The sequence below is a fragment of the Punica granatum genome, chromosome 5, assembly GCF_007655135.1.
Source record: "Punica granatum isolate Tunisia-2019 chromosome 5, ASM765513v2, whole genome shotgun sequence".
Taxonomy (NCBI): domain Eukaryota; kingdom Viridiplantae; phylum Streptophyta; class Magnoliopsida; order Myrtales; family Lythraceae; genus Punica; species Punica granatum.
The window spans coordinates 459,781-484,738 of record NC_045131.1 but is presented as its reverse complement, the minus strand read 5'-3'; the positions used below and the strand labels follow the sequence as shown (position 1 = coordinate 484,738).

The following is a 24,958-nucleotide window of genomic DNA, read 5'->3' as shown; positions in this document are numbered from 1 at the left end:
GATCGGGAGAGAGAGAAAATGGAAACGGAAGATTTGATCGAAAACTTGGCAACAGTCAAGACAATGATTTATATTTATATGAGAAATACAACAAAGAAGAAGAAGAAGAAGCAAAACAAGTTTGAACGGTGAGAGAAGAGGGAGGAGAGAGCTGAAATGGTCCAAGTACGAAATGGAGAAAAGAGAAGTTTCTGAAGTGAGCCAGTTGTGAAATTCGTTGACGGTGTTGCGGTTGAACTCCGCGTCCCGGGAAATAATAATAATCTAATAAATTCATTAGAATTATAAAATAATAATAATAACCTCTATGAACAAATATTGGACTGATATTTTCCTGTTTATAAATTTATTTATCGTTTGTATAATATAATATAATATAATATATATAGATTAAATAAATATTGGCACCCAAGGAAAAATGGGATCGCCTTTTTTTTTTTTAATTAGGAAATCATTTTGTGGGTGATAATAACAAATTTCCATAGAAAGAAGAATGTGCTGAAAATAATGGTGTGGCCACCATAAATGGAGATGGGAAAGCCCTAGCAGCAGCGTCCAATTTAATCAATTGCCGGGGGGAAAAAAAAAAAGCCAACAGCTTCCTTTTCGTTTAGGTGAGAACATAATTAGCAGTAGTTTCTATCCTTGGCTCTGCCGAATTTGGCCAAAAGTATATATTTGGACCATAGAGCAGCGCCGACTTTGGGAGAAAAACCATCTCTTTGCATATAGCGGAATCGAAATAAAAACGTCACAATTGTTAAATTCAGCTAAGATTATCATTCGCGTAATTTTGCATGACATGTTGATATACCGAGCTTCATAGGCGAGAAGAGCAGTTCATAATTTTTCCGGCTCCGGAGCTCTGACGAAGTACATTTTAGTGGTAGTTTAGCTATGTAACTGCACACTTGCTAATAAATTACTTTCCCAACAAGCAAGGCAACCTAATGAACTGGTTAATTATCTCTGAAATATGAGTTCAAAGGTTGCCTTTCATACAAATACAAAGAAACGAACATTCGATCTGTAAAATTTCAGGAGCTCTTTTCTTCGCGTGCCAGTTAATTGTCAACTGTTCATTTCTATTTCTTGGCTAATTACATGGAGAGATGAATGGTACATTCATTATATGGAGAATTTTGTAATAAGAACTTTTACATTCGAGCTGATTTAGGCACTAGTATCAACCATAATTTAGTACTGAGATGGGAGATTCTCTTTATGTATAATATAATCCAAGCAGCAAGAGTACATTTGTACATTTTAATGGTACTGCAAACTGGCAATTGGGTATATAAACACGAGACTCTTCACCTAATTCAATTATTTCGTTTGCTGTTATCCACAGTGTTGTTAATATGATGATTGGTATGTTCAGACAGATTTTCCAACTAATTGATCTACAAGGATATATGTATTATATAGTATCACGCCGAGTATAGTACTTGTGGAATTGGTGTTTTTGTTCCTTAAAAAAATCTTGGCAGATCAGGTAGATAATAAAGTCGCGTGGCAGGTCCGAATACTACAGTAGATGGAGATGAACAGATGTAAACAACAACAGCACATTCACCTTCTGCAATTCAACCACTACGTATTTTTGGCCAGCAGAGGAGTTATCTCAGTTGGATAATAACACAAAGTTATCCTGCAGAGGTCTGAGATTTTCACTCTTAGGCCTTACCTGCCACCTTCGCAGTAAAACCATCCTGCAGCTGTCCATGAAAGTCTTACTAGGCTAGTCTTCTGCTGGAATTTTGCCATTGGGATTTCATTCTCTTCTATAGGATCTTATAAACCATGAATTGCAATTGGACTGACTAGATCAAACTGGCACCTGGAAACCTCTTTGGCCTCGGGAAGAAGAAGAACACAGACATACTTCTCTTTTCAGTAGACACAGAGAAGCTCAGCAACCAAAACAATCAGTCAGGTGAATTTCCTGATGATTGCCGCTGATGGATCTCTACATTTACTCGTGTACTGCTCATGGTATGCGGGTAATTTTCTCCTGAAACGAAACTTCAACTCACGTGTTTAACGTTTAAATGTGGTTGATATTGTCCATTTGGAAAATTTGACAGATTTATCATTCTGCATGAAAGAAGGCTTGATGCTGCTAAGATCATGACCAGGTAGGATATAGCTAAGAAGCTCGATTGAAACTAACTTTCATCAACCTGGACTTTCTGGTATCAACTTGTTGTCACGTTGCAAAGCATGAATCAGAAAAGATCAAGAGCCTATCTCTACCCCAAAAAAAGAAAAAAAAAAAAAAAAAAAAAGAGAAGAAGATCAAGAGCCTATCTCAAGAACTAGACTTGTACTCGCTTGAGTTTCAAGTGTTCTTCAATGTCTAAGTTCTTGAAGAGTTCAAGTCAACCTGCTCTTGAAGACCTTCCCTTTGTATAGGCAGTACCATTCCTGACTCGTTCACGGTCATTTGTTAGTTGTTCCCAAAGTTCATCGCTCAAAGTCCAGGGACTTGGTGTACGCACCAAAGTAGATCTTAGACTGTCAGAGGCTTGGACTAGGCAATTGTCAGAGAACAGGAACTCAATCTCGAGCCACCAAGCATTCAAATTTGTTTTTGGAGGACTCCCGGTCATAGCTCTTCTTAATTCAAATGTACTGGCTTCTTCCAAGTGCTTCCAGGGGTTGGTTATACTCTTTGAATTGGCTCTTGGACCATTTCTTAGTAAGTGACTATTTGCCCTCTCCATGAATTAGCTATCTTTGCTTAGTAAAAAGTTTTGTCAATCTTAGGGAGAGTTTGCTCGAAAGTAACTTCATTTTTTTAATGATTTGGCTTTTCCGTAAAATGAATGGATCCTCGCATTTTAAAATGCTTTCTGAGTCCATTCCGAATGAAGAGTATCTTCTTATTGCAGGGGGTGTTCCGTGAGGAAAATCTGGACAACTTTATCGTGCCCATTTGCTTCCTGACTTTGCCAGAGCTGAAGGCAAATAGGTGTAACTGATTATCATGCACCGCAAGCTAGGAAGGCCTACTTATATATGGACCAGGTGAGACCAGTGCAGTTGCTCAAACAGTTCAGAAGGGGACTCGTGGAATTCTCTATTCTAATGGACTGTGGCTTGTGCTCCAAGCTGAATATGTTTGTCCCTTTGAAGTCAGTAGCCTAGGCAAGTTTGGAATCTAAAAAGAAAAAAAAGAAAAAAGAGAGCAGGTATAGCTCGATTACTAAGGATGTATGAGAAGAGACTCTTAATAAGCATCCCCACTGGAGATCGATCAGCAAACGTTCAGGCGACGCTGTCCAGAGATTCGGCGGTGATGGAGAGACATACCTTTCAAAACCAGACTTAAACTAGTCCTCAACTTCCTCTGTATTTCTGCGTGATGGTTTATGCTGCAATGCCACATCCGTAGCCATCGCAGGCACGGCAGATATAGCAGATATACCTATCAGAACATTCTGTTAAACCAACTTCCTAGTTTAACTTTAGAAAGGCGCTTAAACAGCACCTCGGTTCAGATTAGCTCGCACAGTGATAACCAATAAGAAAACATCAGACCATATTAGAAAGCATTTGTCCATGAGAAATGTTTACATGAGGGCCATGTAGATTTCAAAACACCAAAAAATGGTAAAAAGTTAAATATTTCTCTTTGTCCATACCTTTCGTCAGTGCTTTACTGTGTTCGCTAGGTTCCTACGAACATCGCGTTGGTAGCTGTGTTCGGTCAGTTTCAAGTCTGATCCTGCTGTATTTGTAAACTCAGTTTTTAAAAATAAAGTACAGATGGAAAAAGAAAACGTTTTAGTTCCAAAGAAGCGGTAAATTAAGGAAAGAAATGAACCAAGTTGTCGATCCTCCCTATTTGGAAGAGAGAGAATATTCTTTTCCTTGGCGGATCACTAAACCGTCTAATTTTGTCTGCTCTGGCAATCTTCATAATTTCCTTTACTCTAAAAAGACATGAAAAAATGATTTTAATTTATTTCTTCTCGATTTGAACATAAATATATATATATATATATATATATATTTTGTTGTTGATGGTGTTCGACGCCGTAACAACCGACTAGTCCATCGGGCGATTTATTGTATGACCCGAGGCCCGTCAATTAAACTCTAGATGCCGACCCTCGAAAGAATCGAACTCTGAATCTGACCTATTGCTTGTTGTCAACTTAATTTATAATTTCTTATACTAGTAACTAAATGAGCGATTTAATAGTATAAGAAACATCGGACTAGCGCAACCATATTTTTGCCCGGATTTACACTATGTGTTACGGTCTCTTTTTTTTTTGGGGGGGGGGGGGGGGGGGGGGGGTGGGGGGGAAGGTTTCAGGATACTATTCAAGTTTCTCGGTTATGGGCTTAGAGGAAAATCAACCTTTTGGACCGGTTGGATTATATACCAAGGAAAGTTTATCATAATTCAGATGCAAAAACCTAGAAGATTACTTACATCGGGCCCCACAAAAATTATGGCCGCAAAAAAAAGAAAAAGGAAAAAAAAAGGCAATTGCCCTCCGACATAGAATTCCAGAACCCCTATATAAGGACATGCTTGGCCGCCCCTCCCATCACTCCTATCCCATTGCAGCCCTAGCCAAGAAAACCCTAATCTCCTCCTCCTCCTCTCGCCTTCGATTCCTTCCGGTTCGCTCTTCTTCCGCCGCCTTCCCCACGACTCATCATCTCCATCGAAGGTAAGAATAAGCTGCTCGTTTATTCGATCGGTCGTCTTTTCTCTTCTTCGATGAACGTTCCTCTCTTTATTCCACGCTCTTCTTGTCTTTTTCTGTCCCTTGTTATAATCTCCTGCTGTTTCTCCTCTGTGGTTGATAGATTTGCGTATTCATGTTGTTTGATAATAGATCTGATGCTGAAAGCTTGTTTCACGTTTGTGGAATTGATCGACCGATCCATTCCGAGCTGATTGGTATTATGATTTTCACCGATGGATCCGCGTTGTTGTGCTTAGCTGTACTTGATCACCTCGTTTGTGCTGCTTGAGCTTCTTTGCTTCGGCTGCTGTTGTGATTATTCGTGTGATTGCTCCGATTAATTTGAGCAGCTGTTGCAAAAAGATCTATGTTTTGGTTACCGATAGGTAGTTCTTCTAATGCTGGGATGTCTTTTTTCTCGTGTCATGTGATTGTTATCAGTTTTTATTCATAGCTGGAATTATTAGGTTGAAATTAATTGAATAGCGGTTTGGATTTTTAATGGAAACTTAATTTTTGTCCTGTATAAATCGCAGATTTTTTTTTTTTAAATGGAGGATTAATGTCTTAACTTTCTGGTTCACATTGGTGTCCTATTATATATTGGTGGCTGAGCATGTATAACTTGTTTCCTGTTCTAATATTATTGATTGAACATACGGTGGGTGGCTAGTGTAGTTACCTCAATCATATCAAAAGCTTTATATATTTGTGGGCAGAACGTTAGCTGGAGGAAGCAAAGTGTATATTCTCTGATGTTTTACTAACTTAATAAGGAATATTCATGTTCGTTCCTTTGCTTGGTTGATTTTGTTTCTCTTAAAATTTTGATTTACGTACCTGTCAAGATTTTGAACAGTGACTTTCTTACCTAACATTGGAGGATATCGCATGCTTTGTCCAACTTATTTGATGTTTGAAACATCTTCGACAATGTTTTCCGACTTAAATTGAGAATTAGTTTCTCATGCATACTTTATATTGTTCCAGTGTTCTATGGATGGTTGATATATGATCTGCTCTACAGTAATAGGTCTAATTGGTAGCATCTTCTGATTGTTGTTGTTTCCCTGCTTCTGAATGGTTTTCTTTTCCCCTATTGAAGCTTGCAGGCGCTGCTGCTGGCTCCAACTTTAAAGGTGAAGTGTGTCCAAGTTGAAGCATCTTTTATGTCCATACAAGCCAGCTCCTATCTGGGATCCATAGGGTTGCTTGGAGAGTATTGTCCTTCGTCAAGGAAAAAGAACAGAGCCTTACCGGAAGGAGTTGGCTGCATGCATCTTGAGCAAAAGCAGGAATACCCAGATTTACGTGGTTGCTGCTGGGTGCAACTTGATCCAAAACCTGAAGGCCTGTGCACTCCTGTTGAGGAATCTTTTGAGGACAGTACAGCTGCTGCAATTTTTTCTGTCTTATAAAAGTGCCTGCATTTGAATCTCTGTTGTGGACAAGATGGCGCTGCAGAACATTGGTGCATCAAACAGCGATGACGCCTTCTACAGGTACAAGATGCCCAAAATGATCACCAAGATTGAGGGGCGAGGAAATGGCATCAAGACGAACGTCGTCAACATGGTGGACATTGCAAAGGCTTTAGCGAGGCCAGCATCTTACACTACGAAGTACTTTGGCTGCGAGCTGGGTGCTCAGTCCAAGTTTGATGAGAAAACTGGTACCTCTCTTGTTAATGGGTCTCACGACACACCTAAACTTGCCGGCCTACTCGAGAACTTCATTAAGAAATATGTGCAGTGCTATGGCTGTGGAAATCCTGAAACTGAGATAATCATAACGAAGAATCAGATGATTCAGCTGAAATGTGCTGCTTGTGGCTTTGTCTCGGATGTCGACATGAGGGACAAGCTCACTACTTTTATCCTGAAGAACCCGCCTGAGACGAAGAAGGGTTCCAAGGACAAGAAGGCCATGAGAAGGGCAGAGAAGGAGAGGTTAAAGGAGGGTGAAGTTGCAGATGAGGAGCAGAAGAAGCACCAGAAGCAGGTCAAGAAGAAGGGAGCTTCCGTTGCAAAGGAAGCTGCTGGAAAAAGTTCCAAGAAGAAGCATACGGGTTCTGATGAAGACCGTGTCTCACCAGCTCACAGCCAGGTCGATGAGAAGGAAGAGGTTGAAGACGATGAAGATGATGTTCAGTGGCAGACTGATACATCCCTAGAGGCAGCACGCCAGCGCATTCAGGAGCAGTTGAGTTCGGTGACAGCTGATATGGTGATGCTCTCTACTGAGGAGACACAGAAAAAAACAAAGGCCTCGAAGCCAAGGAGCCCATCCCCACCACAGGAGAAGAAGGCAGTAGCTCAGAACGGAACTTCAAAACCTCACGAGGTGCTCGTGAGCGAGGTGAAAGCAGGCCTCAAGGAGGGAATATCTGCAAAGCAGCTGTCAGCTCTGCTTGCTGCTAAGCCTGGTACTGCACAGGAGAGGATGTCTGCCCTCTTTGAGGCACTCTTTGAAGGCGTCGACAAAGGGTTCACAAGAGAGATCACCAAGAAGGGGGGCTACCTCGCTGCGGCAGTTTCAAAGGATGAGGGAAGTGGCCAGCTCCTCCTGCTTAAGGCAATAGAAGAATTCTGTGCAAAGAGCTCTGGAGCTTTGAAGGAAGTGGCCCTGATCTTGAAGTCTCTCTACGACGGGGATGTGTTGGAGGAAGAGTACATTGTGCAGTGGTACGAGGCTGGGCTCAAGGGAGATAACAAAGGCTCTCAGATCTGGAAGAACGTGAAGCCATTCACGGATTGGCTCCAGAGTGCTGAGTCAGAGTCTGAGGAGGAATGATGTGCTTTCCCACTGGACTGCTACATTACCTGCATATATTGTCCTGGGAGTCCTAATATGAATAAGAGTGGTATGTGTGGGGTGTTTCTTTTGCAATTGGTTTGTGTTTTTGTGTTGTAATGCCTCGCTTGTAGGCAAAGTACCTCCTTGGTTAGGAGGTGGTTATGTTGGTCGTGTCTTATGTCATTGGGTGTTGCTTGAATAAAGCTGTTTTGACATTAGAATGTGAGGCTTTCATGCAGTGTGTTATAGTCGGATCGGGGTTTGTTTTTTGCAATGCGCATGTAGTCCTTAAGCAGATACTCTGTGATTGAGTTTAAGTAATGTGGGTGTGTCCATGCGGATCAACCTAAGACTTGATGTTTTTGAGCTTATTCATGAACGGGATCAAACCGAATCGAAGTGAACTCGAAACGCATTTTCTTATTTTATTTTGGGTCGATGTACCCAGCCAAATGCCAAACTCATACTTACCTTTGTGAGGCTGGATTAGACAATGAGGGTCGGTCCATAAGAGAGGTGCAATTGGTGTGGTTAAGTCAGATAGAAGAATACGACCACCAAAGCCAACAAACATTTAAAACGAACTTTTTGACTAAGGGAATGTTTTACAATTCGTTTTTACCTTTTATTTCGTTTTTACCTTTTATTTCATCGTACTTTACTTATCTTTAATTTAACAACATAATAATAATTATTATTTTTTTTTGATTTTTTTAATCATTTAATTCTATTTTTAATATTAAATTTTTTCAACTAATCATTACATTTTTAATAATTCAACAACACAATCATTACTTTCTCTCAACTATTCATTAATTTTTCACACTTTTTTCTCGTAACTCAACAATATAATCATTACAAATCAATTAAAATTAAAATTCAATTCAACTCACCAAAAACTATCCTCTCTCAAATCTCACTCGACCCCCCCCCCCCCCAAATATTAGGAATTACTTATTACTCGGTTACCTGTCCAATAACAGCAACCCACGTAGAAAGAACCGCGCGTAATGATAGACGACGAATTGGTATGGTATGGTATGGTATGGTATGTGTGTGTGTGTATGCGAGCGTATAATTAGAATGGAAGGAACAGTTTTATCCGCTTCGTCGTCCTCTGCCTCCCTCCCTCCCTCCCTCCATCTCATCTCTACCCCGCTATTCAGTTCGATTCAAATCAAATATAAAAACCCTAGAGACACAGATAGACATAGAGATCGAGATCGAGATTGAGATAGCGAGAAGGATTGCGGGTTAGGTTTAGCCTTTGAGCTGATCTACTGACTGTTTCTATGGCTAATAACATCAACATAGAAGAGGAACCGACCGTCGCCCCAAAGCCCGACGTATGGTACGACCTCACCCTCGGTCCTTCCTTCAGTCACCACCACCCCTCTTCCAAGTTCTGCACTTTACGCTGTAAGTTCCCCCCTCCCAAATCCATCCCATTTATGTTATTGTCTAGCCGCCTTTCTCCTTAATTTTGGGCCATTATATAACATTTCTCTTTCATCGGATCGGAAAGCTCGAGAAGGAGGAAGGAAATTTTGAAAAAAAAAAATATATATACATATATATATATATATATTGGAGATCGTGGTGGTTTACTTGATGAGAAGAGAACGTGACGTTTGTCTGTGTCGCTAATTTTGTTTTGTTTTGTTTCGAAATTTGTCAAAACTTTTCCTGTTCTCTGCGTGTTCTTCGCATTCACGACCCTTCTTCTCCCTGATCGTTAGTTAGTTTTGTTGGGACTCGTTCGTTAAGGTATGCTGAAATTTTCATTTGGCTAGAGTAACTGCATGCAGTTAATTAATCAATATCAAATCTTCAGCTCCTGTCGTCCCGCGACTACTTTCAAACAATTTACTTTCTATTCAGTTGAAAGCTGATTGATTAGCATCCCATCGAAGACACAGTCTGTACCGTAGTCGATGGTTGCCTATTAGGGGTCTGTGACGGTACAGAATGGTAAAGGTGTTGGCTTGGATTTTGTTCAGATGAATTTAAACCTGCTTCTGTGGATAAGAACCGTCCCGGATCACTCCACAAGAGGAAGGATAATAGGGTCACTGTGGAATTCCAGAACAACCAACATGGAAAGCCCAAGGTGATGTTCGAGGGCATCACTGAGGATTACAAGGAAAATGACGCTGTCTTGTTCTTTGATGGAGAGACCTTCCGTCTGGAGCAGCTGCACCGAGCAGTTAAGCGGTTACGGTATGTCCGTCAGCATGGTGAGTCCGCTGCTACATCAGTGGGACCAGCTGTTGAATTTAATCCTCTACCAGTCGGTAATACAGGGAGCCACCAGTTTCCAGAGGAAAGCGCTACTCAGGTACCTTCGCATTTTTGGGGTCTTCTCGCTTGCTCCTGTTAGTGTTGTTATTGTCTTTCTTTCTTTTTTTTTTTTTTTTTTTTTTTTTGGGTTCCGTGCCATATATCATACTTGTTGCCATATAGTAGCCTAAAATTGCAGTGCAGGTGTGCTATTTAAGATATGACCTCTTGAAATAATTGTGGAGCTGTATGTCATGAAAAGCCGCCAAGGGGATGCATGATAGAACTTATATGTATATGTATATATTAGAAGTGACAGAACCTCGGAATTGCTTTCCCTGTTCTCTTAAAGCTTTCCAGTCTCTTTCTCATGTTAAGAAATTATAGTTTTCTCTGTGATATGTAACATAAGTTGTTCGTTCTTGCTAACTCTTGCAACCTAAGGACTCAATATTCCTGTTTTTATTCCTAAAACAGGTTGAAGTAGAAAATATCGACATCGGCAACCCTGAATATTTAGGTATGAGCTCTACCTTGATGGGAGTATGCTTCAGTTTCCAATTGTCATTAAAATAATGTTGTTGTCTATTAATTATAATCTAATATCAGACGTCTTTTTATTTTTGCCGAGAATCCTTGAGTTCATAGTCTAGCTGTACTTTCATATCCTATGGTCTACTCATATATCTTCTTGATAGGTGGAAAACCAGAGAAAGAAACTGCTGGGAGTGAGGTTGAGCCCGCTTCCACATCCACTGCATTGCCAGAACCCACAAATTATGAATCTTCAGAGGAAAATCTAGATATCATGGGCGATGAAGATGAGTCTCATCCATTAGATAAAGAAGAGAATCAGTCAAGACTCGAAGTTCACAGGGGTATTGACATCAACCTACCACATCAAGATGATGGGGAGGAAGATGAGATTGCTGATGTGGACGTAAGTGATGATGAAGTAAATGCAGGGTGCAATGCTGCGGAAGCCCTTCGAGCCCAGGTTGCTGGGGAAAGAGAGGATGGTTCTTCCGGTTCAACCACCACCACCAGCAGTAGCAGCGGCGGCGGAACAAGTAGCAGCAGTTCGAGTGAGAGTAGCAGTGGGAGTGAGTGCCAGAGCAGCGATGAGGACTCGGTCATTTCTGTTTAACAGTAGTGAGCTCAGGCTGTAGTTATTATGCAAGTAAAAGGTGGCAGTGGAGGACTCGGTCACTTCTGTTTTTAAAAGTAGTGAGCTCAGACTTTAGTTATTATGCAAGCGAAATGCAGTAGTAGATTTCCAGTTCCTTGCACATTAAACTACCTGCACCATCTGTCCAAATCTAGGCTCCATTGCACCTGCAAAGTAGTGAATGCTGCATATCGGATCTAATTTGGAGTTACTGATGACCTTGTAATTACCTATTGTGTCGTAATGTATCTAAACTGTGATGTTGTGCATTGATTAAGTACGATCTGTTCTATGACGGGAATTATTCTGTTCACACCATGAGTTACTTTGCTGTTCATGCTCAGTTTGGTATTGAGTCGGTTGATGTGGAAACAACAAAATGATACACTTAACAACGACAAGTAACATAGTACAACATATCATCTATTATTCTACCTCCCTTGTCCATCAATGTCAAATCCATCTTAATTATAATCTGGTAATGAATAGAACAAGCATATTTTCATACTGTGAAACGGCAAAATAAGTTTGTGTCAGACGGTACTAGGTGCTTCCTTCTCCTGGCCTCCGCCGGTTTCCCCATCATTCCGCAACATCCGGTGCTCCGAGGGCAAATTTTTCTTGGCTTTCCTACTCCCTTCAACTTTCCAGAGATCCCAAACCCGAGTTTTCGGGGGAGGGGTGGCATCAGCAATTGGAGCCACCAGTCCAGGCTTCCCATCATCGATCACTTCGTCAATTAACCCGTATTCCTTAGCTTCCCAAGGATTCAAAAAATTGTCACGGTCAGTATCAATCTCGACCTGCATGTGAAGAGGAAAATGAATTAGAAGATGAAAAGAGCAGCTACTAACAACATAAAGTTTAGATTGCCTAACCTGCTCTTCTGGCTTCCCTGTGATTCTTGACAGAATCTTGTTCAGCTTAATTTTGTGGTAAACCATTTCTCGTATCCGAATACTCATATCTGTTGCCTAGAAGCACATGTACCAAACCATCAGCAACACGAGAGAGACTGTCTCTCTGTCATTAGGAACTACTGAATCGATGCATCAATTGCACAAACATGTAGATCTCTTCAAAATGAGGGGGGGGGGGGGGAGAAAACTGAAGTAATTAATTACTTTTCCTCCGGCAGTTCCAAGAGGTTGATGGATCATCACTCTAGCATTAGGCATGCAAAACCTTTTGCCTTTCGTGCCTGAAGCAAGAAGAAATGCGCCCATTGATGCAGCAAGGCCCAAGCAAACAGTTGAAACATCAGCTTTGCACATCTTCATTGCATCATAGATTCCCATTCCTACACGAGCACTTAAAAAAACAAGTCAACTATCGATCCTGCAATCACAATTTAAGTTAGAGGTGCTTTTTCCACATCCTTCATTTCCATGAGTTACCTGAACTGCCTTTATCTGAGACTACAAAAGCTTCTGACATTCACTAAATTTGAACCATTCTAATCTACATACTGTGAAGTAAATCACAATCCTGAGAGAGTTGATTCAGTTCCAATATAAACGCAAAGACTTATGGCTTCACGCAAGTTTCCTTGTCATGTAGTATAGTCATGAATTTGGACGTTTCTGTAACACAACCAGTTCAGTATTCAAGCTCAACTGATCGTATCATAATATAACATCCCCCTGTAGGAACACATATAATCTATCCCTACAGTAAGTAACTTTTTTTCAGTCCGGCTCCTGACGCTCATAATTCATTATGCCTTTTCTGTGATGGAGGGAAAAAAACACTTGCAGCTGGCTACTTTAGATGTTGCACACCTGATGCTATTACTAAGACACTGGATGAAAGTAGCATAATGTTCTCAACTTGTTCAGCTACAAAGTCTATGAAGCAACCGATATCAACTACAATTGGTCGAGATAGTTTGAAGTTCTTAAAGCAGACAGACCAGCAGTAACGGAGCCACCGGGTGAATTGATGAAGAGCCTGATATCCTTCTTTGGATCCTCCGCGTCTAGAAATAAGAGCTGACTGATTATAAAATCAGCAGTTACATCGTCCACCTGCAAGTATGTGGGCGGGGAGGGAAGAAATTGCACATCTTTATCTGGATTTATAGGGACTGATTCTATACAGAAAGTTGGGAACTTTGAATCGCAATTTGCGCAAACAACTGTGACTACCCAGTGGATATATATACCACATAACTCGGCGAAAATCATAACTGATGGAAAGAAACCCAAACAGACCCATCAATACACAAAGAGCTGAGCTTCCAGAGTCCAATAATCAATGCCCGCTGGTTGCACACAGTTTCTTAGAATTGTTGGGTGGGGGGGTGAGGAAGAGAGAGAAGGAGAGGAGAATAGTAGAGAGAGAACCTGAGAGCCCAGAAAGATGATTCTCTGGCGGAGAAGCATGTTGGTGGTATCGAGCTCTTCGAATCGGGGTAACCACGAAACAGAAGGGGTCACTGAAGATACGCTGTTACCTGCAAAAACATCCCAATCGCTCGCTAGTGTTCTTCTCGTGGTAGCAGCCACAGCGCCAGACAGAGAGCTGCTGCTACTCGAGGCTATGACCACAACATGTTTTCTTGCTCTTTTTCCCCTTTGTGCTCCACAGAGACGCACACCAGCGGCATTGGTGGTGAATCTCGGGAGTGGACGCTGAAGCCTTGTGTGATAAGCTGCACAAGTCTCCATCTTCTTCTTCTTCTGCTTGTTCGATAATGATGATTAGAGTCGAGCCTCCCAGACTGGCTTTGGAGGTGTTTGCTTGCTGGGAACTGCGAAGTTTAGGATGGAACTGAAAGGTTCGTTCGAGGCAATGGAAGAACTGCGGATTTGATTGGGGGGAAGTGAGAGAAAGAGGAAGGGGGAGAGACACAGAGAGAGAGAGAGAGTGTTTGAGTTTGAGTGCGTCAGGTCGGATAGGAACGGCTTGGGCCAGAACGATGTCGTGGGCCAAACTCAACCTCATCCTGGGCTTCATATTGGGTTTGGTATATGGCTTGGGTCACCACATCCTTCTCCGAGAAATGGAATGCGTGCATCTTTTATTCATATATAGACCAGAAATGGTTAGTCCATAAAACGTCGGAATACTTTCTTCTTCTTCTTCTTCTTCTTCTTCTTCTTCTTCTTTTCCCCCGAATAAGATCACAAGGTGTCCTCCTGAAAATATCGAAATATTTCCTCATCTTGCTCAATGAAGATTTTTCTGGTTCCGGAATGCAAGTGCAAGTGGCATGACGGATGACTCGAATAGAAAGCGAAAATAAACTACACTCATTGAACCAAAACAAAGCAAAGGACACAAAAAAGTACACTTTGCAATGAAGACTAGACTGGTGTGCCTCATTATCAACTTGAAAGCAACAAAACAAGGCAAGGACTGACTGTCATGATTTCTGGCCAAATCAAATTATAATTAACATGCACATCAATCCCTTACTTTAGTTTTTGCTGCCTAATTAATTAATGGAAACCCCCACCTATTATTATTTATAGTGTGTGTGTGTGTGTGTGTAGACTGGTGCTAGACAGTGCTTGCTTGCCTGCTATAAATAAGCAACAAAGCTCTCTCAAAGTGCAGGGTAGTGTAGTGCTGTGTTGGGTTTGCTTCGATCTCCCTGTGTCTCTGTCCCTCCGTGGGTGTTCATTGCATTAGCTATAGCTTTCTTCTGCCTGACAAAGATAATCTATCAGTAGGAAAAACAAAAAAAAAGAAGGGGAAAAGGAATGGGAGCACTCGACTACCTTTCGAACTTCTGCACTGTCGACAGCACTAGCACGAGAAGCAGGCGCAGAGCCATGCAGGTAAAGAGCTAAGCTGCTCGCTTACCCCTTCCCTTCATCATTTTTATCCATAATCATCCTAAACCCAAACCGAATCATTTTGTTGTTGCTGCAGTATATGTGTTATGTTTTCATCATGTCTCCGTCTCTCTTTACCGAGTACCTGCTAGCCATGCCACGCCATGATCATGATTTGTTTTCTCTCCCCTTGCCTCACTCTTCTTCACTCTTCAGACAGTTGAGATCAAAGTTAAGATGGACTGTGATGGCTGCGAGAGAAGAGTTAAAAGTGCTGTCAACTCCATGAGAGGTCCTCTCTATCTCTCTCTCTGTGTCAAGCTACAAAGAGGCCTTTTTCTTCAACAACAGATATTTCCTTAATTTCTTCCCTGTAAAGAATCTATACATATTGATGTATATAGGTGTGAGGTCGGTGGAGGTGAACCGGAAGCAAAGCAGGGTGATCGTGAGCGGTTATGTGGACCCGCACAAGGTGCTAAAGAAGGTGAAGAGCACGGGAAAGAGAGCTGAGTTCTGGCCTTACATCCCTCAGCATTTGGTCTATTACCCTCACGCCTCTCAGGCCTACGACAAGAAGGCCCCTGCTGGTTATGTCCGGAACGTCGTGCAGGCCTTCCCGGCCGGTAACTCCGACGCACCAGAGGAGAGGATGATCTCTCTCTTTAGCGATGATAATGTCAATGCGTGTTCTGTCATGTGAAGAGCTAGCTATATGAAGTTAAATCGAGTAGTACTGTACATGTACGTAACAATAGTCTCGAGTTTTGTGGGAGGCTGGTTGTGATCCTGAGATGTTTATCGAGTCGAAAAATCTACGTTCGAGCCGTTTCAATTTCTATATTGAGCATACTCTCAGCCTATCAAAATATTATTATCTGATCTTAAAGCTGATCAATGGATCATGGAAAGCAATTTCCCGTGATATAGGAAGCAATCCCATTCAAATCCCTCTGTGTCCCCTTCTCACAGGAAATTGTCAAAAGCAACCGCTGCATAAAGTTTAAAATGATTAAGGAAAAAGAGTGACTTATGTCAGTAGAGGCAGTAGAATGTCTCTAGGCTAGCTATATATGCAGTCATTATGTCATTTTATAAGTTATTAAGATTATCAACAGCACAGTGAGACACTCATTTGGCATCTGCGACAGAATCTTTCTTTTTCAGGATGTGTCATTTCCCCTTATGACATCTTAGAAAAGAAAAGGGGTAAAGAAGAAGAAGAAGAAGAAGAAGAAGAAGAAGAAGCAAATGGCTCCAATTATCAAAACTTTGGGCATTATTGATTCTTGTCAGTTTCCAGGCTTCCTGAATTTGATGGACTTACATGAATTAAGAAAATCTTTTATCTTCTTCTTCCCCTCCCTCTCCCTGACTTGTGCTTCTTCCTTTTCAGATTTTGAACGCCCACACACGTCCCTAAATCTCGGCTTTAGATTTGAATGGAATGACTTGTTCGCATTATTGTATGAAATATTGGGCAATAATGCAGTTCTGGATCCTGTCAAAAGACAAAATAATGTATATTCTTTTATTTTATTTTTTTTTCATTATATTAATACCGAGTCGCTTCTTATAGGTTTGCAGGAGACAATAAAAGCTAATCCATCATCTTTCTTATATTCTTTTCACCACCGCCGCCGCTCGGATGTGATCATCTTCGATTAAACAAACCATCAATTCTCTGCTTGCTTTTCCCTGTTGATAAGTGACGTAGATTCCGACAGATATCCTATTGATACCATATATCTATACCATGGACGGTCGTCGAGATACTTGATACATATTCCATCTCCTTTAAGATTTCCAATCCAGTACTATATCTTCTGCTTAAAACGTCCTCTGTGAATCCACGGTTTAGCCGGCGCTGCTGATTAGAAGAGATTTATCTTAAGCAACACGAGCACCAGCAGTGCACGTTATTAAAAAATGGAGATAATGTCGAAAGAAGGGGCCGGGGGAATGATTACAGGCAGCACCAACTTTTCTTTTCTTTTGTTTTGTTTAGGAGGAAGCCTTCAGCCATTAGAAAAGGAAGTTTCGAAAGATGGAGGGACCTTTCAAGGCCTATTGAATTTCAACAGTGAGAAGTGATAAAGTGATCAGCCGCAGATCAAGATAATAAAAAATAAAAAGAAAGACGGATGAACCCACCAATCAACCCGCCATTATTAAAATCTTAAAATGCAGGAAGCACTTTGATTAAAGAAAACGATTTTATTTTCCTTGGGATCCCCGCCAAGAAAGTTTTTTCGATTCTCTCTCTCTTCTCTTGTTAATGCAGTACTGTACACAGGGGTCGACTGCTGTGCTAGGCGGTGCAAAAAAAAAAAAAAAAAAACAATGTGGGGGGGAAGGCATGCTTGTAATTTTGACCATTGTTGAGCCAATAGAATATGGATCGTGAAAGATTTTTAGATCCTGTCTTCCTTATCTGCTAACAGGACATAGATTTGATCCCTGCCCAGTAATCAAACTTCTTCATCTGCTTATTATTCTGATTTTGGGTTGATATAACTATATATACGTTGCTAATACGATCATGTGAGATGGCCAGCATCTATCCCCAGATAACATTGTAAAAACCTGTCTTCTTCCCAAAATCTCATCAACCCTTCTACTTAAGTAAATAGGGGGAAGCAAACGAAACATGGGGGAGTTTTTATCTCTTCTGTCTGCACCTTCTTATTTTCAATCTTTTTTTCACTGGGCCACGCGATGAGACCGAACTCAGTAAAAAAACAGCTAAATAGCAGATCAGGAGTGGAAATGTATGGAAGGAAGGACTGAGCAAGGTAAATCGTTGCACTAAAATGGAAGGTTTTTCGGCAGGCTAGGCACCTCCTTTTTATTTTTTATTTTTTATTTTTAAATCTTTTGTGGGAACCCTCTGCCTTGCGAGAATCAGAAGCAAAATATCTTTTGCCCAATTCTCTCGTCTTGGGGCTGTGAATTCAAATGCATCTCCATCTGTGATTTCCTCTTGGTCACGTTTTGTCTCTTCTGTCGAGTTATATTCGTGATTCATTTCTCATGTGAGTCAGTAGCCCATCTCTCCATTTTGAGTAATGTTTGCTCAAGCCTGATGCAATCTTATCTTATGATACAATAAGACCATTCATCAAACCCTGCAAAGGTCCATAAAGGGCCGGCAGAGTTTATTAATGTGCTCGCAAATGAGCTGATGAGATGTTCCTTCACGTACGTCTAATTGAAATTCCGTATGACACTTCGTGAGAGGGAATTGGCTCTGCAATGGCAGTTACAACAGAGCAGATTCGAAAATTGATCTGGTCCACTGATTAATTATGAATACACAAACGTATCTCTATCCAGGTCATAACTCTAATAATTCGAAACACGTACCGGTACTTCAACTTCCAGTTCTAGAGACTACTCATCGGTTCCGCGCTTTCCTCCGTCGCGACTGTGCCTTCTGCCACTTCTTCTTTGGCACCAGTTTACTCTTCGGCTTCAGGTTCAGCTCAGGGGAGAACTGGTAATTGGGGTCCCTCATCTTTGCCTGTATATCCTTGAAAAACTCCATGTTCAATCTCTTGGGGCCGCCCTTCCTCAGCTCCTCATACTCGGGCCCCGAAACAATGTTCTCAAATGCCCCTATGAGGATATCCAAATCGCTCATAACCTCCCACACGTTAATATATCGCCCATCAGGCCCCTTCTTTAATTTCTTCAGGGCATTCTCGACTGCTAGCTTCCTGGCTTGCTTCCCAGGAGACAATTCCTCCGGTTCGTTCTCAGTCTTTAGCAACTCCGAGATTGTTCTATACTTTGGTTTCTCATCGAACTCGAATAACCTATCTATGTACTTATCGCTGCTTTCATTGGGGTAGGCTTCCGTAGGAATATCATCGTCGTCGTCACCCTCGCTCCCAGTCCAGAGAGTCTTCTCCTCATCGCTTCCTGACCAGACACTTCTAAGTTCATCACTGTCATCGGCATTGATAAGGTCCGAATGTTCCTTTGCCTGCTGTCTCGCCTTCCGAATCTCTTCTTCTAGGTGGTCACTACGGCCCTTTTCATCATTATCGCTCTCATCCTCGCTTCCTGTCCATAGGGTCACATCTTCCTCCATCTCATTCTTCCAGGCTTTTCTGAATTCTTCATCGCCAGGTCTACCATTACTGAACAGATCGTAAGGCTTCCGTCCATCACGTGCATATGATCGCGAAGCTGCAGTGCAGTCATTAGAGGAAAAAAATTATCCCGTAAGTAGAAGTCCCTTGGTTATCTATTCGCGAGGCAAGTGTATGATTCTATTCATATAACATGAGCGAAAGTAAGACACCATCCATAGTAGAAGTCTCTTCGTTATTATTCATAAGGTCTTGGGCCACGACCATTTCTTGAAGACCATACCCGAAAGCCCCGACAGGTAATCAGGGTTGGATCATATATCAGTATGTAAAATATCATCATTTTCTTATCGTTACTTTACATCCTATATCTTTCCGGTTCGTAACTTTCATCCTGACAGAATGGTATTATTTGCCCTTTTTTTTTTGTGGGGGGGGAGAGAGAAAAAGGAGCTCCATTCACGAACTTATGGATTCAAGCATGTGTTGAGCTCCTTCTCTCACGACTTTTGACGAGCACATGGAGGATGATCGGCTGTAAAGCTAAATGGAAGAGCCACTCAACCGAAAGTTTTGGAACTCAAGAGGGGGGAAAAAAAAGGGATTTTGATGGTGAAATGGACGAAAACAGAACAGGGCGAACCTTGGACAGTGGGGTTAGAGACACCGGCAAGGCCATACTTTAGACGCAGCACGGAAGCGGCTCCACACAGAAACTGCGACCTGCAAAACAGATAACCAAAGTTTGATCAGTCTTCTTTTTTGTTTTTCGCTTTTCTTTCTATAAACTCTCCCGACGACGTTGAACAACTGAACTTGGGAAGAAGTGGTTGGTTTAGTAGTACAGGAGGAACGGAGAGAGCGCGAAATTGTATTATACCTGGGATGGGGCAGTGGCAGTGCGGGTGAAAGAGAGTTGGGCTCGAAGATTCTGCGAACAGAAGCAGAGATGAGGGAGAGGCGACGCTGTGACATCAGCAGCACCACCACACTGCACTGCTCCAGTCCAGTCCCAGAACACAGAGCAGGGCGGGCAGGGGAACGGGAAATGGGATGGATGAACGAACGAACGAACGAACGAACCCTTTCTTCACCATGAGATGGAGATGGAGATGGAGATGGGCTTCAACTTCAGATCAATATTCAGTAATCAAAAATCATCAATAATGACGAGTAAAGCCCACGTCACTGTCATAACTCATAAGAGGTGAGAGGATGCCCAGTGCAGAGCAGCGCCAATATATGACAAGGCCCAGTCCAGAGGAAACCATTAAAATAATTAAAAAAAAAGGACCCACCGACGGACAACCGACTAGGACCGAAAAGGCTTACTACAGAGGGCGAGTAATGTTTCATTTCAGTTCTCCTACTTTACACTTTTGTTTGGAAGAGAAGGGAAAAGGGTGGGGGGAAGCATGAGAAATTTAAACCACATTTTAACAATATATGTCAATCATATGAATGGAGGAAAATTAGAAGAAAAAAAAATTTAAGTTAAATGAATATATATATATATATATATATACACACACACACATACATATGGACCTACTACCAAAAGAATTAGGAAATTCAATCATCTTTTATATAAATTTGAATTTTCAAATAATTCTTCACCTGCTGATTGAAAGATTTAGGTTCATTCCCCTTACCACCTTTTATCATTTCATACCCAAACGAGGCGAAAATTTGCGCTTCCTTTCCTTCTCTTCCCTCCTTTTTCTCCTCAATTCAAACACATTGTTAGACTTGCATTATTACAAATTTGGGGAACATTTTACATTCATTCGATAAGAAAGAAAAAGTCCAGTGCTGTGGATCGCAGCTATATTATATGTATTGCAAGCATATAACAGCAAACGTTACATCACTGCATCAGCAGCATTACACCACTTCGCTCCTCAAAGCTTGATTCCCTACCCTCACTTGATTTCCTGCATGTCGAAACTCATCTGCCTCGCGTCTACTTAGTATTTACAGAGACCAGGGTAAGCCACGCATTTCAGAGTCACTGTCCACAAAGAGCCAAGAGCACTGATTCTGCTTCACGTATTCAATTACACAAGGAGAGGAACAAGTGAATTTGCATTCTAGTCATCCATCATCTCCACCGTTGGAGCGTACTGCAGAGACACAACACATATGAGAAACTTCACATGAATAGAGAGGGAGGGAGGAAGTGAGAGGCTTTAGGACTTGTCTAGGTAATATAATATATCTCTACCTCATCATCTTCTTCGAAACAGATACCCTCAACTCCGCTCTTCTGCGGGAAGTTCCACCCCAGAGTGTTATGAAGCAGATCCTTAAACTTTCTGGTCTGCAATCATCCGTATTAAACTTTATCATGTAACGCCTGTCATGTATTGAAACTCCACGGAACTGATAATCTAAATCAAACATCAGTGATCCCAACGAAACAGAATCCAAATCAAGAGATTATGGGAATGGATCAATGAGAATAATGGGAACACAAACCCAAGCAAGTAGTTCTCCATCGACAACTGATGCACCCAGAATCAATGAAAAGTAATCCTGAAATCCAGTTTAACAATCAACAGGTGAACAAGTGATAATCAAATCTCGTGTATGCATCAATTGAGTATATATCCAAATATAAGTGTCAGAAACAAAAACTGGTAAGAGGATGAATTCTTATTATCACATGGCAGCTAAATTAATAGAATCATTAATTACCTTGCAAAGTCGGTACAAAAAGCTATCCGTAGAAAACCACGTATCATCTAGCAATGCAGGCGAGCCATGCTCATTGCTTGCAGAGTTGCTAGACTCCTTCCGGAATCCATATTTGAGCTGATAGTAGATGACTTTAATAAACTGGAAAAAGTTTGATCAAATGTCAACAATAGATTATAGAATTACTCTCCAAGTCTGACTATGAATCTCCATCCTTATCAAGGCTGCATGCGGGAGGACACCCCAACAATAATCAAGAACTGAAAAGAAACAAATACGGCAGTTGATTGTCATCATTACCTTTGTAAATAGCTGACTTCTTGTACGGAAAGGCTGTTCAATCAAACAGGGGAAACCAAATGATATTAGTGCTTCAGATATACGCATGAAAGAGAGACATAAAGGAGAGACTCGGTGGAATCCCACAGAAGATGACAATAATAGAGCAAGGAAAAATTTGCTGGAAGAGAAGACTTACAGCTTCAATGCAGCCAAGGAAAAGGGCAACTAAAGATTTCCACTGCAGGAATGCTTCAAGTGAATGACCGATCTGGACAATGATATTGGCAAGTGAGAATCACGAGGAGTTTGTTGGAATGAAGATGAGCTACATTTGCAGTCATACCATGAATGCAACAAAGGCAAACTGCAATTCCCCAAGTAGCAAGTCTTCTGAACCTCCATAATCTTTTACTAGTATCGTTTCCAGCAATTGCGTCTGAATCACAGAGTGTCATGTCTTGTTAGTAATACCTTAAATAGCATATAAGTGTAATGGAGGCGTTCTGTTGATTCCGTTCCCTTTCCAAACTCTTATGGGTCAGCAATCTCATGCAAGTAGAAGTTACCTTGTCAAGATTCAAAGAAGTAAGTTCACGGCCTTCAATTCCTGTGCGCTTCACCATGCGGGGAATAGAAGTATAATAGCATCCTCTACAAGGAGTCCTGTCAACGGGTGTTGAGAACTTACTAGTACTCAGCTGTTCATCTAAAGCTTTCTCCATTGGCATTTTTTGAGTGCTTTTAATCAAATCAGACTCGCATGCAACAGTAATATCTCCTCCAATAGGTTCTGCAAAGCAATCCAACTAATCATGTAAAAAATGTAGGCCGTCTTACAAGGGGGCTTACATATGTTCCTCCAACTGCCAAAATAATTTGCCAACACAGAGAGAGTTCAGCTGTTCAACATACATACCAAGTCGTTCAATTGTATCCTTCGCGATATAATTTGATAGGCGCTTCCAGTCTCCATATTGATTTAGATTATATGGGCCAAGGTATCTATCAAACTCCATATTTCTAACAGCTTGAGAATATCGTTCTACCTTCAAAAAGAAAATAAAAAAATCAAAATCAAAATAAAATCAAAGATTAGTCAAGGCGATTATGTACTGGCATAAAATTGCATATAAATGCTTATTTGGCATATATAAACTATTGCATAGTGGAATATATAATAGCCACCAACCTCTTCTTCTGATACTTTGGCTAATCGCTCTTCCTGCTGATTCCATTTTCGAACAACTACCTGAACCAACAACCGCAATCAACAAGGAAGTCAAAATTTCACTCAAAAAGCACAGGAAGAATAGAGGGCTCACAGTCAATTAACAACTAAATATTTTATATCAGCATGGATATTAGGAAAAAGAACAAGACCGTGAGAAGAGCCAAAACGGACTTTCAATTGCAGACAAAAACTGTATATGGATGACATGATTCCCAAGCCTCGAATTAAGTGTAATGTTTATGTTGTGTTTGGTTTTAGAGTTGAGTTGAGTTTTGATTTTAATTGATTTGTAATGATTGTATTGTGGAATTATGAGGAAAAGTGTAAAAAAGTAATGAATAGTTAAGATAAAGTAATGATTGCGTTGTTTAATTATGGAACAGGTAATGAATAGTTGTGAGAATATAATATTAAAAATTGAATTGAACGGTTAAAAAATTAAAGAAAAAGGAAAAAGTAATAATTGTATTGTTGTATTGAAGAAATTGGAGTCAAGTGGAGTAGATTAAAAATATATTTGTAAAGAGGAAATAAAGACCTACCTCAGAAGGACCAGCATCGATGAAAAAGCCAGTCACTGGGGAGAACTCCTTGCCAACTCTGCAAGAAAAGCTGGCTTTATGAGATTATAAGAGAAGAATGCAGGCACAAGCGTGTTGAATGCATTGCAGATGCTAACAATTACATAGAGCAGGTGGAGATGAAGAGGTGAGCAAGACAGAAACAAATGGAAGGCAGGTGAACAGAAGTGCATGTGCAAACACCACCTGCTCGAGGAACTAAAGTAGACGAAATGAGGACCCGGGGGGATCATCTTAATGCCCTTGAAATTAGGACCAACAGAAAACATCTGCAAAAAGTAGAAGCCTCTCAATGAGCTGCCGCAAATCTTCACTTCAAGACCACACCATCCAATTCAATGTATGAATGATCGCGAAGACAAAATCAAACTGAAGTAGGCGCTACTCGAACAGTACAGATAATGGAAGTTGGATTTAGATGGAGAAGGAACGCAGGAGGTGAACTTTACCTGAGTGTCGATGCCGAGGAGAGTGTACTGAGGCACATCGAGGAGCAGAAGGGTGACTCCTCGCTTCACAAGCTCCAGAGCTGTTTCAGCTTCCATGGCTGCCTCCTCTTCCCCTCCGCCCGTCCGCCTCTGGCACTGCAGGCTCCGGCTCTCTGCCAGTGCCACTGCCTCCTCCCGCTTACCCCTACGTTTTTGCTTTCCTTCTCCTCTCCTCTCCTCTCAAGTCCGTCCCGTCCCGTCCAGAAGCCTCCCCGCCCACCGATGCTTGCGGGATGGGCCGCCGGTTTTTTTTTTTTTTCCCCTGCTCAGGACTCATGTAAGCCCACAATCACCTCCGGCACCAATCCAAGACAGCGCCCACCCGCCTGCTAGGCCATCAGATCCTATCTGGGCTTATCCACTAGATGAGTGAGGTGGACTGGATACCCAGGCCCATCATCCAAGGACCTTCCCTTTGTGTGTGTGTACGCATGGAGCAGACTATTTGGTCGTCGGAACCTTGATTATCCATCACTTTAGTTCTCGAAAATTTCTTGCCACCGTAACGATCCCGAAAATTCATTCATTTTCAGTTTTTATTTTCATTTTTAAAAAATTTTCATGGATTAAGTTTACAATGTTTAAATGTCTTCATAGTCAATTGATGCTGGACTAGCAAGAATTAAACATTCAGGGGCCATTCCAATGGTGAAATCTTTTCAAGAATTAAACTAACGTGTAACCAGTCTTTCGAGGTCCAAATTGCAAATTAACACATTATATACTTTTCTTCTAAGAAACAATTACACCATTTCTTCTTCTTTATTTTTAGTTTGTCCATTTTGTTGCGATCGCATTCAAAGTAAAAGCTATTCATTTATCAAGCATACTTTCCAATTCTGAAACT

The 24,958-nt window shown here is 41.3% G+C and overlaps 6 protein-coding genes across 9 annotated transcripts; 3 read left to right on the top strand and 3 right to left on the bottom strand.

The window, feature by feature from the left end:
* The first annotated feature begins 4,533 nt into the window (after nt 1–4,533).
* On the top strand, nt 4,534–7,876 carry LOC116207673 (eukaryotic translation initiation factor 5-like). Of its 2 annotated transcripts, none has more exons than XM_031540725.1 (2): nt 4,534–4,691; nt 5,815–7,876. In XM_031540725.1, exon 2 carries the CDS (start codon nt 6,162–6,164, stop codon nt 7,500–7,502), a length of 1,341 nt encoding a protein of 446 aa, XP_031396585.1. In that variant the 5' UTR covers nt 4,534–4,691; nt 5,815–6,161; the 3' UTR covers nt 7,503–7,876. The 2 variants fall into 2 exon arrangements, with proteins under 2 accessions (XP_031396585.1, XP_031396586.1); XM_031540726.1 differs by having other exon boundaries at nt 4,550–4,691; nt 5,822–7,876.
* A 714-nt stretch (nt 7,877–8,590) lies between these two features.
* LOC116207879 (ell-associated factor Eaf-like) lies at nt 8,591–11,266 on the top strand. Its single transcript, XM_031540991.1, has 4 exons — nt 8,591–8,924; nt 9,506–9,843; nt 10,263–10,305; nt 10,484–11,266. The coding sequence occupies exons 1-4, from the start codon at nt 8,798–8,800 to the stop codon at nt 10,930–10,932; spliced, it is 957 nt and encodes a 318-aa protein (XP_031396851.1). The 5' UTR covers nt 8,591–8,797; the 3' UTR covers nt 10,933–11,266.
* Nucleotides 11,267–11,319: 53 nt separating this feature from the next.
* LOC116207877 (ATP-dependent Clp protease proteolytic subunit 3, chloroplastic) lies at nt 11,320–13,820 on the bottom strand. The gene is made up of 5 exons (XM_031540990.1): nt 13,299–13,820; nt 12,866–12,980; nt 12,078–12,253; nt 11,832–11,927; nt 11,320–11,756 (listed from the first exon to the last, which is right to left on the bottom strand). Exons 1-5 carry the CDS (start codon nt 13,620–13,622, stop codon nt 11,487–11,489), a joined length of 981 nt encoding a protein of 326 aa, XP_031396850.1. The 5' UTR covers nt 13,623–13,820; the 3' UTR covers nt 11,320–11,486.
* A 632-nt stretch (nt 13,821–14,452) lies between these two features.
* LOC116207880 (heavy metal-associated isoprenylated plant protein 21) lies at nt 14,453–15,574 on the top strand. Of its 2 annotated transcripts, none has more exons than XM_031540993.1 (3): nt 14,453–14,738; nt 14,833–15,027; nt 15,140–15,574. In XM_031540993.1, the coding sequence occupies exons 2-3, from the start codon at nt 14,973–14,975 to the stop codon at nt 15,436–15,438; spliced, it is 354 nt and encodes a 117-aa protein (XP_031396853.1). In that variant the 5' UTR covers nt 14,453–14,738; nt 14,833–14,972; the 3' UTR covers nt 15,439–15,574. The 2 variants fall into 2 exon arrangements, with proteins under 2 accessions (XP_031396853.1, XP_031396852.1); XM_031540992.1 differs by having other exon boundaries at nt 14,457–14,738; nt 14,952–15,027.
* A 2,278-nt stretch (nt 15,575–17,852) lies between these two features.
* On the bottom strand, nt 17,853–20,132 carry LOC116207478. Its single transcript, XM_031540436.1, has 3 exons — nt 19,713–20,132; nt 19,476–19,555; nt 17,853–18,929 (listed from the first exon to the last, which is right to left on the bottom strand). Exons 1-3 carry the CDS (start codon nt 19,805–19,807, stop codon nt 18,133–18,135), a joined length of 972 nt encoding a protein of 323 aa, XP_031396296.1. The 5' UTR covers nt 19,808–20,132; the 3' UTR covers nt 17,853–18,132.
* Nucleotides 20,133–20,558: 426 nt separating this feature from the next.
* LOC116207475 (protein AAR2 homolog) lies at nt 20,559–24,281 on the bottom strand. 2 transcript variants are annotated; one of them, XM_031540432.1, is made up of 13 exons: nt 24,073–24,281; nt 23,810–23,892; nt 23,585–23,642; nt 23,001–23,060; nt 22,728–22,857; nt 22,378–22,601; nt 22,155–22,247; nt 22,008–22,079; nt 21,830–21,862; nt 21,530–21,670; nt 21,311–21,367; nt 21,057–21,152; nt 20,559–20,955 (listed from the first exon to the last, which is right to left on the bottom strand). In XM_031540432.1, exons 1-13 carry the CDS (start codon nt 24,166–24,168, stop codon nt 20,923–20,925), a joined length of 1,176 nt encoding a protein of 391 aa, XP_031396292.1. In that variant the 5' UTR covers nt 24,169–24,281; the 3' UTR covers nt 20,559–20,922. The 2 variants fall into 2 exon arrangements, with proteins under 2 accessions (XP_031396292.1, XP_031396293.1); XM_031540433.1 differs by lacking the exon at nt 23,810–23,892 and having other exon boundaries at nt 24,073–24,260.
* Between the last annotated feature and the right edge of the window lie 677 nt (nt 24,282–24,958).

Coding starts and splice junctions, on each gene's coding strand:
- LOC116207673 (XM_031540725.1), top strand. CDS start 6,162: ATGGCGCTGCAGAACATTGGTGCATCAAACAGCGATGACGCCTTCTAC.
- LOC116207879 (XM_031540991.1), top strand. CDS start 8,798: ATGGCTAATAACATCAACATAGAAGAGGAACCGACCGTCGCCCCAAAG. Junction 9,844..10,262: donor CAGAGGAAAGCGCTACTCAG/GTACCTTCGCAT, acceptor TTCCTAAAACAG/GTTGAAGTAGAAAATATCGA. Junction 10,306..10,483: donor CGGCAACCCTGAATATTTAG/GTATGAGCTCTA, acceptor TCTTCTTGATAG/GTGGAAAACCAGAGAAAGAA.
- LOC116207877 (XM_031540990.1), bottom strand. CDS start 13,622: ATGGAGACTTGTGCAGCTTATCACACAAGGCTTCAGCGTCCACTCCCG. Junction 12,254..12,865: donor CGGTGGCTCCGTTACTGCTG/GTCTGTCTGCTT, acceptor GTGCTCGTGTAG/GAATGGGAATCTATGATGCA. Junction 11,757..11,831: donor CAGGGAAGCCAGAAGAGCAG/GTTAGGCAATCT, acceptor CTTCACATGCAG/GTCGAGATTGATACTGACCG.
- LOC116207880 (XM_031540992.1), top strand. CDS start 14,661: ATGGGAGCACTCGACTACCTTTCGAACTTCTGCACTGTCGACAGCACT. Junction 14,739..14,951: donor GCAGGCGCAGAGCCATGCAG/GTAAAGAGCTAA, acceptor TTCACTCTTCAG/ACAGTTGAGATCAAAGTTAA. Junction 15,028..15,139: donor TGCTGTCAACTCCATGAGAG/GTCCTCTCTATC, acceptor TGATGTATATAG/GTGTGAGGTCGGTGGAGGTG.
- LOC116207478 (XM_031540436.1), bottom strand. CDS start 19,807: ATGTCACAGCGTCGCCTCTCCCTCATCTCTGCTTCTGTTCGCAGAATC. Junction 19,556..19,712: donor CTGCCACTGCCCCATCCCAG/GTATAATACAAT, acceptor TCTGTTTTGCAG/GTCGCAGTTTCTGTGTGGAG. Junction 18,930..19,475: donor CTCTAACCCCACTGTCCAAG/GTTCGCCCTGTT, acceptor ACTGCACTGCAG/CTTCGCGATCATATGCACGT.
- LOC116207475 (XM_031540432.1), bottom strand. CDS start 24,168: ATGGAAGCTGAAACAGCTCTGGAGCTTGTGAAGCGAGGAGTCACCCTT. Junction 21,153..21,310: donor ATGGAGAACTACTTGCTTGG/GTTTGTGTTCCC, acceptor GGATGATTGCAG/ACCAGAAAGTTTAAGGATCT. Junction 20,956..21,056: donor GTTTCGAAGAAGATGATGAG/GTAGAGATATAT, acceptor GTGTCTCTGCAG/TACGCTCCAACGGTGGAGAT.